Source organism: Leptodactylus fuscus, chromosome 5 (assembly GCF_031893055.1).
Source record: "Leptodactylus fuscus isolate aLepFus1 chromosome 5, aLepFus1.hap2, whole genome shotgun sequence".
Taxonomy (NCBI): domain Eukaryota; kingdom Metazoa; phylum Chordata; class Amphibia; order Anura; family Leptodactylidae; genus Leptodactylus; species Leptodactylus fuscus.
Window position 1 is genome coordinate 57597406 of NC_134269.1, and position 15477 is coordinate 57612882.

General features: G+C 41.5%; 1 protein-coding gene across 1 annotated transcript in view; it reads right to left on the reverse strand.

Annotated features, from left to right (window-relative positions):
• Positions 1-12170: 12170 nt before the first annotated feature.
• MCTP2 (multiple C2 and transmembrane domain containing 2) overlaps positions 12171-15477 on the reverse strand; it is an 87509-nt gene continuing 84202 nt past the window's right edge. Inside the window, exon 22 of the mRNA XM_075273221.1 lies at positions 12171-13784. Within this exon, the coding sequence (XP_075129322.1) occupies positions 13716-13784 (69 nt within the window). The 3' untranslated portion in view covers positions 12171-13715. The remainder of the gene's footprint in view (positions 13785-15477) is intronic.

Sequence of the window (15477 nt, forward strand, 5' to 3'; positions counted from 1 at the left end):
CAGCAGCTCATTCTGGATGGATGTGGGTTAAAGGTGGATACCATGTTTCTTGGGGGGGTGGGGGTACATTTTAAAATAGTACATGGATTCTGTTAATTCCGTCTGGATAAGCTACACCATGGAAGACTAGTAAACACATATGTAGCTACATGCAGTAACAAACAAACCAATTGTACAGATTACATATGACATACAGTATCAATATTTGATCTTCAAGTAATATATACAAAACATACGGAACATAACAGTGTAACAAATTGCCATTGAAATAACACATATTAGGAATTTCACAAATATGCCATTATTTGTGGAGCAACATGGTGGCTCAGTGGTTAGCACTCAAGTCTTGCAGCGCTGCAGTCGTGGGTTTAAATCCTGCCAAGAACAACACCTGCAAGGAGTTTGTATGTTCTCCCCATGTTTGTGTGGATTTGTTCCCATTCTAAAAAAAGACATACTGATAGGAAAATAAATGTATATTGTGATCCCAAATATGCCATTATTTCAGAGAGAAAACAACTTTTATTGTAACAATTGTAATTTCTAGAAAAAATGATGAGGTAATTCTCGCTAATTTTTATGTCGGTACCTAAGTCTACCATAAGTTAGGAGCTGAAAAACTTACACCTACAGTGGTGTAAAGTATTTGCCCTGCACCAGATTTTTTTCCATTTTGCGAATTTGTCACACTTAAAAAAGGTAACACATACTCTGTTTCCCCGAAAATAAGTCATCCCCTGAAAGTAAGACATAGCAGAGGTTTTGTTGAATTGCCTAATATAAGGCACCCCCTGAAAGTAAGACATCCCCCAATAATAATAATTTTTCTGTGCAAGAATTGTATGAAGAAAAACATTGCAGCCAGCTGAACGCTGTGTGCAGTGTATCCACTGTTCCTGCTGCTGTAGGATGAGCTGGGAGATGCCCTCCGTGCAAACACTACGGTAAGCATCATATGCGGCAGGGGGTCCACTCTCCCAGCTCATCCTATAGCAGCATGAACAGTGGATATTACAGTGGATATAACGTATCGCAGCGGCAACAGCAACCAGCATATCTGCGCACACGGAGCACTGCACACAGCGTTCAGCCGGCTGCAATGTTTTTCTTCATACAATTTTTGTTCAGCAAACACATCTCAGCAGTGGTGGCAGTAGCACACACAAATAAAATAAGACATCCCCTGAAAATAAGACATAGCATATCTTTAAGACCAAAATTTTATATAAGACACTGTCTTATTTTCGGAGAAACACGGTACGGTTGAACGATCGGGATTGGAAAAGATCGGATTCCGATCGGCCATCGAATAAATTTCACTATCGGAATTCCAATTCCAACCTTTTAGGCAGGATCGAGGTCGGAGGTTATTTCCCACAATGCTTTGCTACTGGCCAAGCATTGTGGGAAAAGCTAACAATGTTAGGAGTGAATGGATGCCGCCGGCACACAGCCTGTGCCGGTGTCCGGCCGCTTAACCCCCTGCGCGCCAGTTGCGTCCATTCATTCCTATGGCATAGCAGGGAGGAAACAGAAGAGTAGATGGTATCTACTCTTCTGTTTCCTCTCTGCTGTACCGCATCCTCGACTCTGCTACATCTGCATTATTGTACATTGACTTGTCTATCTACTCTTCTTCTTCGTCCCTGCTTTACCGTATACTCATCAGCTCTTCTACTTCTGAGATCTACATATACGATAAAGCAGGGACGAAGCAGAAGAGTCGATAGACAAGTCCACTTACCCGCACAGATGCGCTGCCGCTCCCGCTCCCCATCTGTTCTCTTCTCACCTCTTCTCGGTCCATGCACGCCCCTAGCTCCCAGGTTAGTGTTACAGACCTACAAAGAAGGCGGGGCTTGTGGCTTAGGAGAGTGTGGGCGGGTACTGTACATAGAGGCAGCTTTTACATTATCATTTAGGCTAGGCTCACACCTGCGCCCGCTCCCCACTGCACCCGCTCCATGGGGATTATGTTCCCCATTCCTCTTTTGGGCCCCATGGGCCGGAAATGCTGCGATTTGCCTGCGGTGGAAATACCGTGGGAAAAATTGAATCATTTTACAGTATCTGCAAAGTGGATGGGATTTATGTGAATCCCATACCACTCCGCATTTAAAACTGCAGCGCGGACACACTACGACTTCCAAAACTGGCGTGGTTTTGGAAATCACAGCATGTCAATTATATCTACGGAAATGCCATCGGCTTTCCCGTAGATATAATTGTAACAGAAAGTCTGCGGAGGAAAACTATGTGAACTTTCTGTTTAAAGTGCTGCAGGAAGAACCGTGATGCTTTCCCGCTGCTCTCTTTCCTGCAGCACTTTAGAGCTGCGGAACGTCCACTGGGGCCTTAGCCTTAAAAAGTGGACTTTTCTCTCTTCATTTTCCAGGACCGTTTGGGCAGAAATCGGCAGAAACCCAAAGCCTATTATAGTCTATGGATACATGGGTTTCCAAGGGTAAGCACTTATTTAAGTGGATTAGGTTTCCGTTCGACGGGATCCACAAATGGAAACCCGAATGCAGGCGTGAACCTGCTGTTACTGAAGATAAATATTTATGTAAAACCTGAATCACCAACAGTAAACAAAAGAAGGGAACAAATCTGGTCATACATACTAGATTTTAGTTGGTTGAAACGATCACTTTGTGTAATGAACGGACAGCTATCTGACATGTAGAAGCCATGAACAACCATTCACAGCTGGCCAACAGCAGACTTTAACCTGTTGAAGAAAGATCAGCCATGCCACTATTTTCCAAAAATACTAGTGTTTGATATGATCGGCCATTGCGCTTTTTTAAACTAAATTACTCCCTTGATATGTTGATATGAACAATCCCAGCATGTATCGGTAGGCCATGTAACACCATCAATAATGTAATCTGTATAGCTTTAGATTTTGTTTCTTTTGAGCCATTCAGCGGTGGACATGTTTGTGTTCGTCAGCTGCATAACAACAGAAATTTAGCTTTAGGTCATAACCTGAGAGGCAGACATTCTGATAGAAGAAATAATTCTCCATTACGACAAGTCACCCAGGTCCTACAGAAGCATTACACCATCACACAAGTACCACGCTTAAAGGTTAGTATGATGTTCTTACAGTGTACAGCTATGCTAGATGTGACTTATTAGGCCATAGAATTTTATTCCAAGAGTCTTGGGGGTCATCTAGATGTTTTATTTTAGCAAACATGTAAGAAAGCCTTAGTGTTCTTTTTGGTCAGAAGTGGTGGGCAACTAGGACTACCCCATGGATCCCACTTTAGCCAGTGCTTTGTTTTATTTGTTTCACGGAGCCTATGCAGTTTTGTAAAGGTTCTACAAGATACTTTCATGACTTCCGGGGTGATTCACTGCTGTGTTAATTTTTCTCCATTTGCGGATAACGGTTGGCAGTATACCAGTGGCTTAGCAGTGGCCTTTCTAGACTGGTAGAGTGTATTCACTTTATTTTACATCTGTATGAAAATCTTTCAAAATATGGAACCATCTGCTGCTTTTTGAGACCTTTTGCCGGATTTACATTGGCAGAAAAGTTCTATTTAAGTGATGTTTGAACTTCTCAGGTCTGGCAGTTCGGTAATACCACGTAGTGCTCCAGCCACTGCACTCAGTACGGGGTCTGCTGGGGTTTTTACTTGAAGCTAGTGAAAGGCTGATCAATTATTTGTCATTATTAACCATGCAGTAAGAGCAGAAACACAGCCAGTAACGAGAAATATCCCATAATCTGTGTTTCTTTCACTAATAAGTAAAAACCTTGGGAACCCCAGCAATAAATGCAGATATGCTGCTGCAAGAACACTGTGGCACCACCTAGGTGTGGCTAGTGAAACTAGAACAATCGTCTATTGAGCTTGGTTAACTGGTTGAATGGGGCAAATAATTTTCATAGGGCCGAACACCCATTTTCCCTTTAATGAATTCAGCATTTAGAAACAAGATTGTGTGTTTACTTGGGCTATCTACTATATGTTTAATATTAAAAACTAGCCTGTGCCCACGACTTCGTCTGCGGGTTGTTGGCATCAATGATCCACCTATATTTAGAAAATTGCTGCCGTCGATGGTTTGCCTGCTTCGTCATTTCAGAAGCTGTTAAGCTGTCCTGCTGCTGAACTTGTTCCTCACACCGTGCCTGTGATTACTATGGCATCTCAGCAGGTCGCTGGGACACCATATTAATGAGTGTGTTCTTGGAGTTGATGATCCGCATGCTCCGGCGTTTCAGCAGCTCTGAATCTGGCATGCTGCTAAACTTGTTTCTTGCACTGTGCCTAGGATTGTTCCAGTATCTCAGCACCTTGCTGGACCATTATATAATGAACATGTTGTTGTTGTTGATGATCTGCCTGCTCTGGAATTTCTGTCAAGCTGGCCTGCCGCTGAACTCGTTTCTTACGCTGTGCCCATGATTGTTCTGGCATCTCAGCAGCTCACTGGGATGCCATATAATGAGCATGTTGTTGGCGTTGATGATCTGCATGCTCCAGCATTTAGGGAGCTCTGAAGCTGGCCTGCTGCTGAACTTGGTTCTTGCACTGTGCCTGGGATCGTTCCGGCATCTCAGCACCTCGCTGGGAAGCCATATAATGAGCATGTTTTTGTCGCCGATGATCCTCTTCAGCTGCGCTTGAGAAGAACCCTGTGACTTCTGGCACCTTCATAGCTGTCGTTGTTTGCCACAAATTAGATTCTCTATTTCCGTGTTAAAAATTGGCAAGCTGCCAATTTGGATTAACGGTGTTTGCCCATGTTTGTCAGCACTGGAGCAGATCAGATAATATGCAAAGGTGTCTGTCTACACACTGTGGGTTACATGTACACAGAGAGATAAAAGCCCTGGCTGAGATAAGGCTGCTGCTAAGACCTATTTAATATAGTATGTGAACTTAAATTCATAATTGTCATGAAGTCATGTCATTTACTGGGATAAAAAGTAGCCTATATTTTAATCAAGGCTACAATCTATCTATGTGCCAAATTTCATTCAAATCCGTTCAGCCGTTTTTGCGTGATTGAGGAACAAACATATAATATTAGTAGGAAGGATAGGATACATTGATGATCTGAAAAAACCCGAGTATGGCAAAAATGAAGTTGGGAAGGGGACATTTTTTGTCAAAAAGTAGGTCAAATAGGTGGTGTAAAGTTAGGCTGTGTTCACATGGATTCGGTAGATTTGGGGACGGATTTCACCACTGAATCAGGCCAGAATCCTACTGGAATCCGCCTCCCTTTGTTTGAACTGAAGCGTCCTGCTCAATTTTGCCGTGGACACCACGGTTGACTCAGTCACTGCTCAAGATACCCTGCTGATTTAGGCCCGGATAAATGGGCTTAATCAGCAGCGGGATGCCATGATGGAATGCCAATGCACTGTATCAGCATCCCATCACTGTTAGACTGCAGCAAAAATGCTGATGGGGGAAAATGAAGAGGAATTTCTGCCATGTGAATGTACCCTAAGACAACAAAACAACACCAGTTAAAACACCATTAAAAGTTTATTCATTTATTAAATGGAAGACTTACAGCCGAAGTAAACCTTCTCTAATGTGCTCTTGACAGATGAGGAAAAGATAAGAGTTGACTGGTAATAGTAACAGAAGACATATTTGTAACAACATTCCAGTGAGTTCTTTGGAGCAAGACGGAAGTTGCTATTGCTCCAAAAAGCTCCTCTGCATATTGACAAAAACTTTGATATTTTTGCAATAGGGGCTAGAGATGAGCGAACAGTAAAATGTTCGATATTCGTTTCGAGTAGACGCTCAATATTCGACAACTTGAATCAAATATTGAATCCTATTATAGTCTATGGGTAGGCAACGTTCGATCAAATTACACTTACCAAGTCCACGAGTGAGGGTCGGGCTGGATCCTCCGAGAAGTCTTCTCCGTGCAGCGTACCCGCAGCGTCTTCCGGCTCTGAATTCACTCTGCCAGGCATCAGGCCTGGGCAGAGCCGACTGCGCATGCCCGCACTACAAGAAAATGTAGTGCAGGCATGCGCAGTCAGCTCTGTCCAGGCCCGATGCCTGGTAGAGTGAATTCAGAGCCGGAAGACGCCGCAGGGACGCTGCACGGAGAAGACTTCTAAAGGTAGGAGAAGAACCAGCGTTGATTAGCCGACTGTATAGCATTCGGCCAATCAATGCTGGTTCTGCATCGAACTTTTACATTCGAATAGCGAGTGGTACTCGATCGAGTACAAGTATTTTGAATACCGTAGTATTCGATCGAGTACTACTCGCTCATCTCTAATAGGTGCAACAATTTGCATGAAGATAATACACTGTGCCTTTGTTTATTAAGAAAATTGCTGTGTTTTTTCATATGCAAATTAGGTGAAAAGGGCTTTGGGGGCATTTTTGATCCTTTCTGGACTTCACAATGTGCTATAGACTTACTCCTCTAAGTTCAGCCCATCACTCTTGGAACTGTAATGCAGAATAATGGAGAGTGTGTAAGGAGATACAAGGTACTGTCATTAGGATTTTCACAATGAGTCAGGAGATTAAAAAATATACATACATATATATATATATATATATATATATATGTATATAGTACCCAAGACAAATTTATCATTTGTAAATGAGTAAAACTTTGTAGACAACGTAATGTCCAACACAACTGTACTGTCTTGAGCCTAAGAAAACCCATGATTATTGATCAGTGGAAGATGCATTTCTCAGAATAAAGAGAGATGATGAGCAGCGATTTTAATTGGGCGACAATCACTGCTAAGAAAGCATGGAAATGCCAAGTCCACAAAGCGCTTAACTGGCAGTGATAAATGCCGATGTCTCGCATTGACTTGGGATAGACTAGAACATGCATTTTGTGTATTGTTTTGTATGGAGGATATTTAATGAGCCTCAATGGTATGTGAGAAGTCATGGATCATGAAATAATACGCATTCATAGCAAGCGCAATAATATGGAGAATCAAGTTTGCTATAATGCAAATTGGCCGTTTGTGAATTTGTAGAACAAATAACGCAAATTACTGAGGATGTTAAGCAAGTTATTATAATTTGCTGTAATAGTCGGATTGAGGTTGTAGTTGCAATTGGTCACTAAGGGCCGCAAATTTTTACTTTTTTTATATACTAATTGATAAATTATGAACAGAATATTTTAGAGATGGGATGACCACTAGAACCAAAACCAAGTGCCATAATGGTGACTTGAATATGGAAAAGCAGATTAATTTACAATTAGAGATGAGCAAACAGCGTTCGATTGAGTACATGTTCGATCGGCTATCAGACTGTTCAAGATGTTCGATTCGAGTCGAACACCAGGTGGCAAACTCACTAAAAATTTGATTCCCCTCCCACCTTCCCTGGCGCTTTTTTTGCACCAATAACTGTGCAGTGGAGGTGGGACCGGAACTACGACAACGGAGGGATTGAAAAAAAAAATCAGAAAAAGTAATTGGCTGGCTAATTAAATTTATACGAACAGAGAATTTAATATCCGATTCATATGAGACTGTGAACTATGTGACTGTGAGACAGGGATAGATGTACAGGCAGGGTTAGCTAGGGATTACCTTTATTTAGGTGGGAATGTTACTCAAACAGCTCTTCGGGGCTCTATCTGGTTGGGATCCCTGTCGGCTTATGATATGCGGGAGCTGACTTTTTCCTATAGGAATGCATTGACCAGTGTTGATTGGCCGAATGCCATACAGAGTACAGCATTCGGCCAATCAACGCTGGTTCTGCCGGAGGCTCGTCTGTGAGGAGGCGGAGTCTAAGATCGGACCAGAATGGAGACTGCTGTGGACTGATCTTAGACTCCACCTCCTCCGGCAGAACCAGTGTTGATTGGCCGAATGCTGTACTCTGTATGGCATTCGGCCAATCAACGCTGGTCAATGCATTCCTATGCTGAGATGTAGCAGTGCTGGCCATGCGTTCAGCTCGACTACTCTGGAGATGCAGCCAAGCTGAGCACACGGCCAGCACTGCTACACTGGAGATGAAGCAGAGCTGGCCGTGCGCTCAGTACGGCTACCCTGGAGATACAGCCAAGCTGAGCGCACGGCCAGCACTGCTACACCGGAGAACCGCTGAACCCTGCTGCGCACTCAGCTCTGCTGCATCAGAGATGCGCTGAACCCTGCTGCACACTCAGCCCTGCTACATCACAGATACAGCAGAGCTGAGTGTGTGCTGAACCCTGCTGCACACTCAGCTTTGCTGCATCAGAGATGCACTGAGTGTGCAGCAGGGTTCAGCGTACACTCAGCCCTGCTACATCTCTGATGCAGCAGTGCTGAGTGTGCAGCAGGGTTCAGCGATTCTCTGGTGTCACAGCGGTTCGCCAGTGTAGCAGTGCTGGCCATGCGCTCAGCTTGGCTGCATCTCTGGAGTAGCCGAGCTGAGCACATGGCCAGCACTGCTTTATCTCCGGTGTAACAGTGCTGGCCGTGCACTCGGATCGGCTCATCTCCGGAGTAGCCGAGCTGAGCGCACGGTCAGCGCTGCTTTATCTCCGGTGTAGCAGTGCTGGCCGTGCGCTCAGCTCGGCTCATCTCCGGAGTAGTCGAGCTGAGCGCATGGCCAGCACTGCTACATCTCGGCATAGGAATGCATTGACCAGCGTTGATTGGCCGAATGCCATACAGAGTACAGCATTCGGCCAATCAACGTTGGTTCTGCTGGAGGATGCGGAGTCTAAGATCGGTCCACAGCAGTCTCCATTCTGGTCCGATCTTAGACTCTGCCTCCTCACAGACGAGCCTCCGGCAGAACCAGCGTTGGTTGGCCGAATGCTGTACTCTGTATGGCATTCAGCCAATCAACGCTGGTCAATGCATTCCTATGGGAAAGTCATCTTGTGCATATTGCAAGCTGACAGGGATCCCAACGTAATACAGTGACTTGGACATGTTAGATGTCCCCAGGCATGCTTCCCCTGCTGTCCCCAGGCATGCTTCCCCTGCTGTCCCAGTTGCATTCCAGGGTGTTGGCATCATTTATTGGGGCGTCATAGTGGACTTGGTGACCCTCCTGAGTCGAATAGTGGTTTCCCCTAAACGAGTATTTATTCCCTATAAACTATAATGAGGTTCGATGTTTGATCGAACAGTCGAGTATTGAGCGGCTACTCGAATCGAACTTCAAACATTTCACTGTTCGCTCATCTCTATTTACAATCGTTATGACTGTTTCTATATGTAAATGTCAGCTCTGAGTCGATGGTTTTGAGGTTATTGAAATATAATACAGTAAAAAATAAAAAAATAAAAAGTCATTTTGTATGCAACAGCTTCTCATAAAGGAGGATAGTGAAATGGAAAAAAAAAAAAAAAAAGTACATTCAGAAGAACCCGAGGATGACTGAAAATAATATAAAGTAGATGTTGAGATTGACGCTAAATCTAGAGATACTGTAAATGTTAAAGGTCAATAGTCGTAAAAGTTGCCCAAAGTGTACAGTATTAATTAACAGATGTAAATCTGCTCCCGATTCCTTGCAGTTCTGGTAACCTGGTGGGTGGGTGAGGGAAGTAGGTTGTGATAGAGCTGTGGGGGAGGGCTCCTGCTGCCGCCATATAGGTCATGTGCGAGCAAGAGAGGAAAACAGGTAATTTTTTATTGATTACAATATGACAAAGGATGTGACTGAAGGAGAAGAGGAACTTTCATTCTGTCACTAAGTCAACCAATCAGGTACAAGACATTTGAGTTTTGGTCCCGTTTAGCTCTGGTGTACCCATATAAAGATTTGTGCATGTAGTCATACATACAAATGACATGTATTGTATTTACTTCATTCCTCAGAGGTGGCGTGCCTCACAGGATTTGCTTGTATCACATAGTCAGAAACATGAATTTGTACAATTTCTTTGCAAAACTGTTCACTCTGATGCAAAATCATGTCCAAGAGTGCCAACTGTTATTTTCACGTGCCAGGTGTCTGCTTTCAGAAAGTATATTTTATTTTTTATTTTATTTTATAAACTAACATGTCAAAATGTGAAAATTGTTCTGGCAGTAAAAGAGTTCCTTACTCTTGAGAAACGTAATACCCGTGCACAACATTCATATCATGTGAGGAAAGAAATTCAACTCTGAGCCACTGAACATAGTGCACGAGTAGGATTTCTTGCCGGTGGAATATCGCAACGAAATATCAATCATCTGTGCCAATGTATAAGGTACACCCCAATGTCACTGTCTAATGACAGAAACTATATCAAGATTGTAAGACATTTTTCAGATCCTGTTAACTGGTTACTGGAGTTTGCCGTTAACAATTGTTTTCAGTGTGTGCCTTTCTAACTTTTCTTTTTGTTAAGCCAATCTCTGGCTGAGGTGGTCACCACTGTGGGCTATGAATGGCTGAGCAGTCATTACTTGTGTATCAAGACAGACTAGGAAGCAGGGACTAGAGCAGGGGTAGGGAACGTATGGCTCTCCAGCTGTTGCAAAACTACAACTCCCAGCATGCATACTGGCTCTGCTGTTCTGGGAACTCCCATGGAAGTGAATGGAGCATGCTGGGAGTTGTAGTTTCACAGCAGCTGGAGAGCCAAAGGTTCCCTACCCCTGGACTAGAGGATTGGTGAGAAGTTGTTACCTTTTAACTTTTATTATACCATAAATCCCAGAGATCATCATCTTCAAAAATTTTCAGATCAAATTGTTCTAAATCTCTTTAAATCTAGATAAACTTCCCATATTAACATCCCATTTATCTATTTTTTTGATATCAGGTGCCAGGTCAAATGAACAAAGCATGTATTTTCAAAATTATCGGGTAGCGTACCCGATCCAATAGTAAAGTACCATATAAGCAAAGAACCATCAAATGAATAAAGCAAAGGGGTTGTCCCATCTGAAGGATCCTATCCATACTGGTAACTTATGTAAATTGAAGACTTTTCCTAAATGTATTGCTTTAAAAATGCTGCCTTGTTTGCCTGCTATGTGAACTCATTCCTCCCATTGTTTACACAGCATTGCTATAACCACTGACCTATATGACAATTGATGTCACTTACTCACTGCTCTGTGGCATTACAATCACTTCAGATAAATGCAATTTGTTGATAAAGCCAGGTCTTTTATCTCTCTATGTAAACACACAGATAACACTGAGTCCAGGGGGTTACACTTTGGGTCAGTGGTTAGCACTGCAGCCTTTGTGCGCTGGGTCCTGGTGTTCAAATCCCGCCAAGATAAAAAAAAAACATCTGAAAGGAGTTTGTATGTTCTCCCAATATTTGCATGGATTTCCATCCCATATTCCAAAAAGACATACTGATAGGGGAAAAAATGTACATTGTGAGCGCTATGTGGGGCTCACAATCTACATTAAAGAAAAAAAAAAAAAAAAAAGATAACACAGAGTCCATTCTCTACTGATACTTCATAGTGTCCTCTTCAGCAACTTGGGGAAGGGGGGTGTGTGGGAGAGAAATACAGGAAGTGAGAAGAAGTGACAGCAGGCAGAATGCTGAAACAGTGGCATGGGAAAACCCCTTTAACCTTTAATCTAAATTATAGTAAAATAGATAAGTATAGTAAGATGGCATCAAAAATAGCGCACATCAAACCATGCGCAAAATTAGTAAAGGAACAGTCTTACCCAACCATAATGATAGGTCATGCAGACCCAGCAGGACTTGAAGGTGGGGGTTGATGTCTTACACCCTAAATTGCACCTATGTCTCCATTGACTCCTGTCCCTAAAGCGCTTCCTGAAATTTTCCTATTCAATCAACTCCTTCACCAATGCGTTTCATGACCCACATAAATAGAGGGGCAATGCTGAGGGGATTAGTAGCGTGTGCCCAGTGTAGTTTAATGCCCAGTCAGCTGCTTGATGATGCAGGGCAATAGAAAATGTGCTCAACCCTGAGTACAGGGAAGTTCCTATGTCAGCGGCGGTCCCATAACAAGTTCCAGGTTAAGTTTTGAGTTCTGAACAAAATACTTATTCATGCCTGGAATCCTGCCCACAACAATTCTTCCAGAATATCCTGATCACAAAGGGATGACTTTTTAATAAAATAAAAGCAGCTAAAATAGAAGTTTATTTTTTATTTATATCTAATTAATCCAAACATACATATAAATGAAAGTTTACAACAAAAATATTTTTTTTCAATTTCTTACAAAAATACAGTTCTAACCAGAAAAAGTTATACATTTAAAAGAACATTAACAATTATTGAAAGAGTCCCACTTCAAGGATGATCAACTGCCTCTAACTATAGAAGTTCTCATATATACAAGCAGCCAATGTGCAGTAAACCAGTATAAATGTAATATTATTAAATTCCCCTCAATTGTAATAGAAAATAAAATTTGAAATGCTGAAATTTGCTTTAATTGTACATTTAAAAACTAGATTATATACACGTTATCGGAGTAAGATGACGTAATAAACATCTGTAGAATATTAACCCATAAAGCGTACCTGAATTGTGCAACACCGTAGAAATAGATCTATCTATACTTACCCATATAAACCAGAAACATACAAATGATTCTGAAATATGACGTAAGTGAACAAACCCTGAAACACTGGCCAAACTACTAAGACCATTCGAAATTTTGTAGACGCTAAAGAGAAAACGGATAGAAGATTCTTGGAGTTTCAGTAACATATAAAAGACTAGGTATCTTTGGCACGCACAGGGTCTTCCCTTAATGAATGAATTTCTCTTTCAACGTCTTACAAATCCTTCTGATAAAATGTCATTAAAATATACAGTAAATGCCAAAAAATTAAAAATGTAATATGGTTTCTAAAACAGCCTTGTGTTGTGCTTTGGGCATCCTTCTAAGGGAAGAGCCTGTAAACATTCACCCCTGACAAAACGTCGGCCTCGTTCTTTAAACTGCTTTATAGGATTTTTGTAGTGTTCAGCAAAGTTGTAGCAATAAAATGTAATAAATATAGATTTGATATTAATATATACATTTTGGCAGTAAGGTGCAAATTCTTTTTTCCATTTAGAGATATTTCAGTTGCCGCAAACAAGTGGTATTTTTGTATAAGATTTTTATACAAGTGATAGGATTTTTCCAATATATTTCTATATTAAATCTCTCCTGCCCTTGTGATGGACACACTATAAGACACAGCTCTGGAAACTTCACTGTAACGTGCGCCTGTGTGTTCTTAACATGGACACGATACAGTAGAGATTTTGGAACCATGAATGATCAATATATAAGTATAACAAAGCGGTTTCCTAATATAAAGAGGGACCTTTATTTGCAGAAACTGTAATACCCCTTTAAGGAAACCAAGTAAGCTTGGCATTATTCAGCTCCCTTGGACTGTGCAGCTAAAAAGACATTACAACATACAGAAACACATGAGGCTGTTACTCAAGAAAACATGTTTTTCTTGTTAACATGGAGTAACAAACTTACAGTGTTTAGGGGCCACTGTATGGTAGACAGTAACCTTATATTACGGATTGTCTAATATAAATCATTCTTCTCTTTCCCAACCAGAAAACACACAATTGACTTATTTTCTTGCCTAATGGAGGAGGTTTAACTGAATCCAGCCAGTATAACTTCAAGACTTAGGGCAAACCTCAGAGGAACCCCCTGGGAGAAACCCGCCCCCTAGGATCCTGTCCTTTGGTATCATTCACATCCCAGACTTGTTACATGAAGTAGTGCACAATTTCATACAGACAAGTCATAGACACTCAGTTACAATCCGCTTCTCTTCTTCCTTAGGGCACCTTGGTTGCTGTTAGGTCTGAGCTCGGCGTACTGCACCTGAAAAAAAAGTAAATAGACATGACGTTTGCTATTAAGTAATTCTAGCTTTCTTCAGAGTGAGTTAATGGCTCCCCAAGGAGATACTCAGTGAATCTACAGAACATTCGGGGTAATGAATCATTTTCAAAACATAAAAACACTAAGAATTAATTGGTAGCCGGAACGGAGTTACTTCTACATGTGCAAATATTAAGTGCAGATCTTATTTTAATGAGACAGAGCGGTTTCTAACAGATTTTAGCAGTGGCAAATAGGTGTCTTTTTTACTGACTTATGGCTATTACAACATGCTACACAAGTGAATTAAAAAGCCCCGAGGGAAACAACAAAAAAATGCACATTAGTGAAATGTAACAAGCGTACTATAAACCTATAAATAAGAATGACAAGCAGAAAAGCAGAAGAAAATAACACATTCATTGCACAAAGTGCTCCACATAACTCAGTATGCTTGATTTCACAGATTCGCAGGTACATTCTGCTCGGAAACACATACTGTAAGTGGTGGACTACCATTTGGGACTGGACAGGGTCTGCTTTGTAGATGCAAGTAGACAGGTAAACTAACACGAGAACATGATAGGGAATTCTTTCCTTTGGCAATCTAAACCTAAAAATGATACTGCAGAAAATCTTACAAGTGAGGAATCACAAACATAGGTGGAAATTGCAATGTAGTCTATAACTTGTAGGGACAAATTACCCAAATGTCAGATACATGCAGATTTCGGCCAATACTTTACACTTCACTTCACTCGTATAGGAGCCAAACTATAACAACTCTGCATGAGCTCTACACGGAAAACAGAACAATCTACTTCTGGCTCTTTTCTCTGTATAGTAGCTGATGACAGGGTTCCTGGGTTTCAGACCCTTGCCCATCTGATATTGATGACTTGCCTTAACTGCTCATTGCCTAAAAAATTCAGCAGTCCAGTTTATTACTGTCCCTGCCTTCCCGATCACTGTGTACATGGCTATTGGAGCCACCATGAGGCGGTTTCACTTCTGCCCAGCCATCCCATAATTGCCAAGGGAACTGCATGGGCTGCTGGGTCCTAGAGGGATCAGATCACCTCTACAGTACAGCTTAGGAGGCTGAATTACTCCTGTAACTGGGGCTAACGCATCAGCCTCAATTACAAGGGAAATCAGCAGAAAAATGTAATGTTAAATTCTCTCTCTCTCTCTCTCTGTGTATATATATATATATATATATATATATATATATATATATATATATATATATATATATATAAAGAGAGAGAGAGAGAGAGAGAGAGAGAGAGAGAGAGAGAGAGAGAGAGAGAGAATTTTATTATTTTTTCTTAAGCAAATAAAAAAAAAAAAAAAAAAAACCTCCACCACCCCACCCATATCACCGGTTCTAACTCCACCAGCAGTTTGTGTAACCTTTGTGAATTACCATCAGGGAGAGGGAAAACCATAAAAAAATGTATTAGTCGCACTTCGCTCTATTTAAAAAAAATATTTAAAAAAAAAAACAACTATTGGTTTCCCTTTTTTTGTTTACATTCTCTTGGATATTAAAATAAAGAAAAAATACCATAACATTAAAGCCATATGTGTTACCGCAAAACGACACAGAAACTAACAGATTAACAAAAAAGTAAAAATAAAAAAATCCAAAATGGTAACTGGTCCTAGACCAGAGAAAACAGCCTGGTCT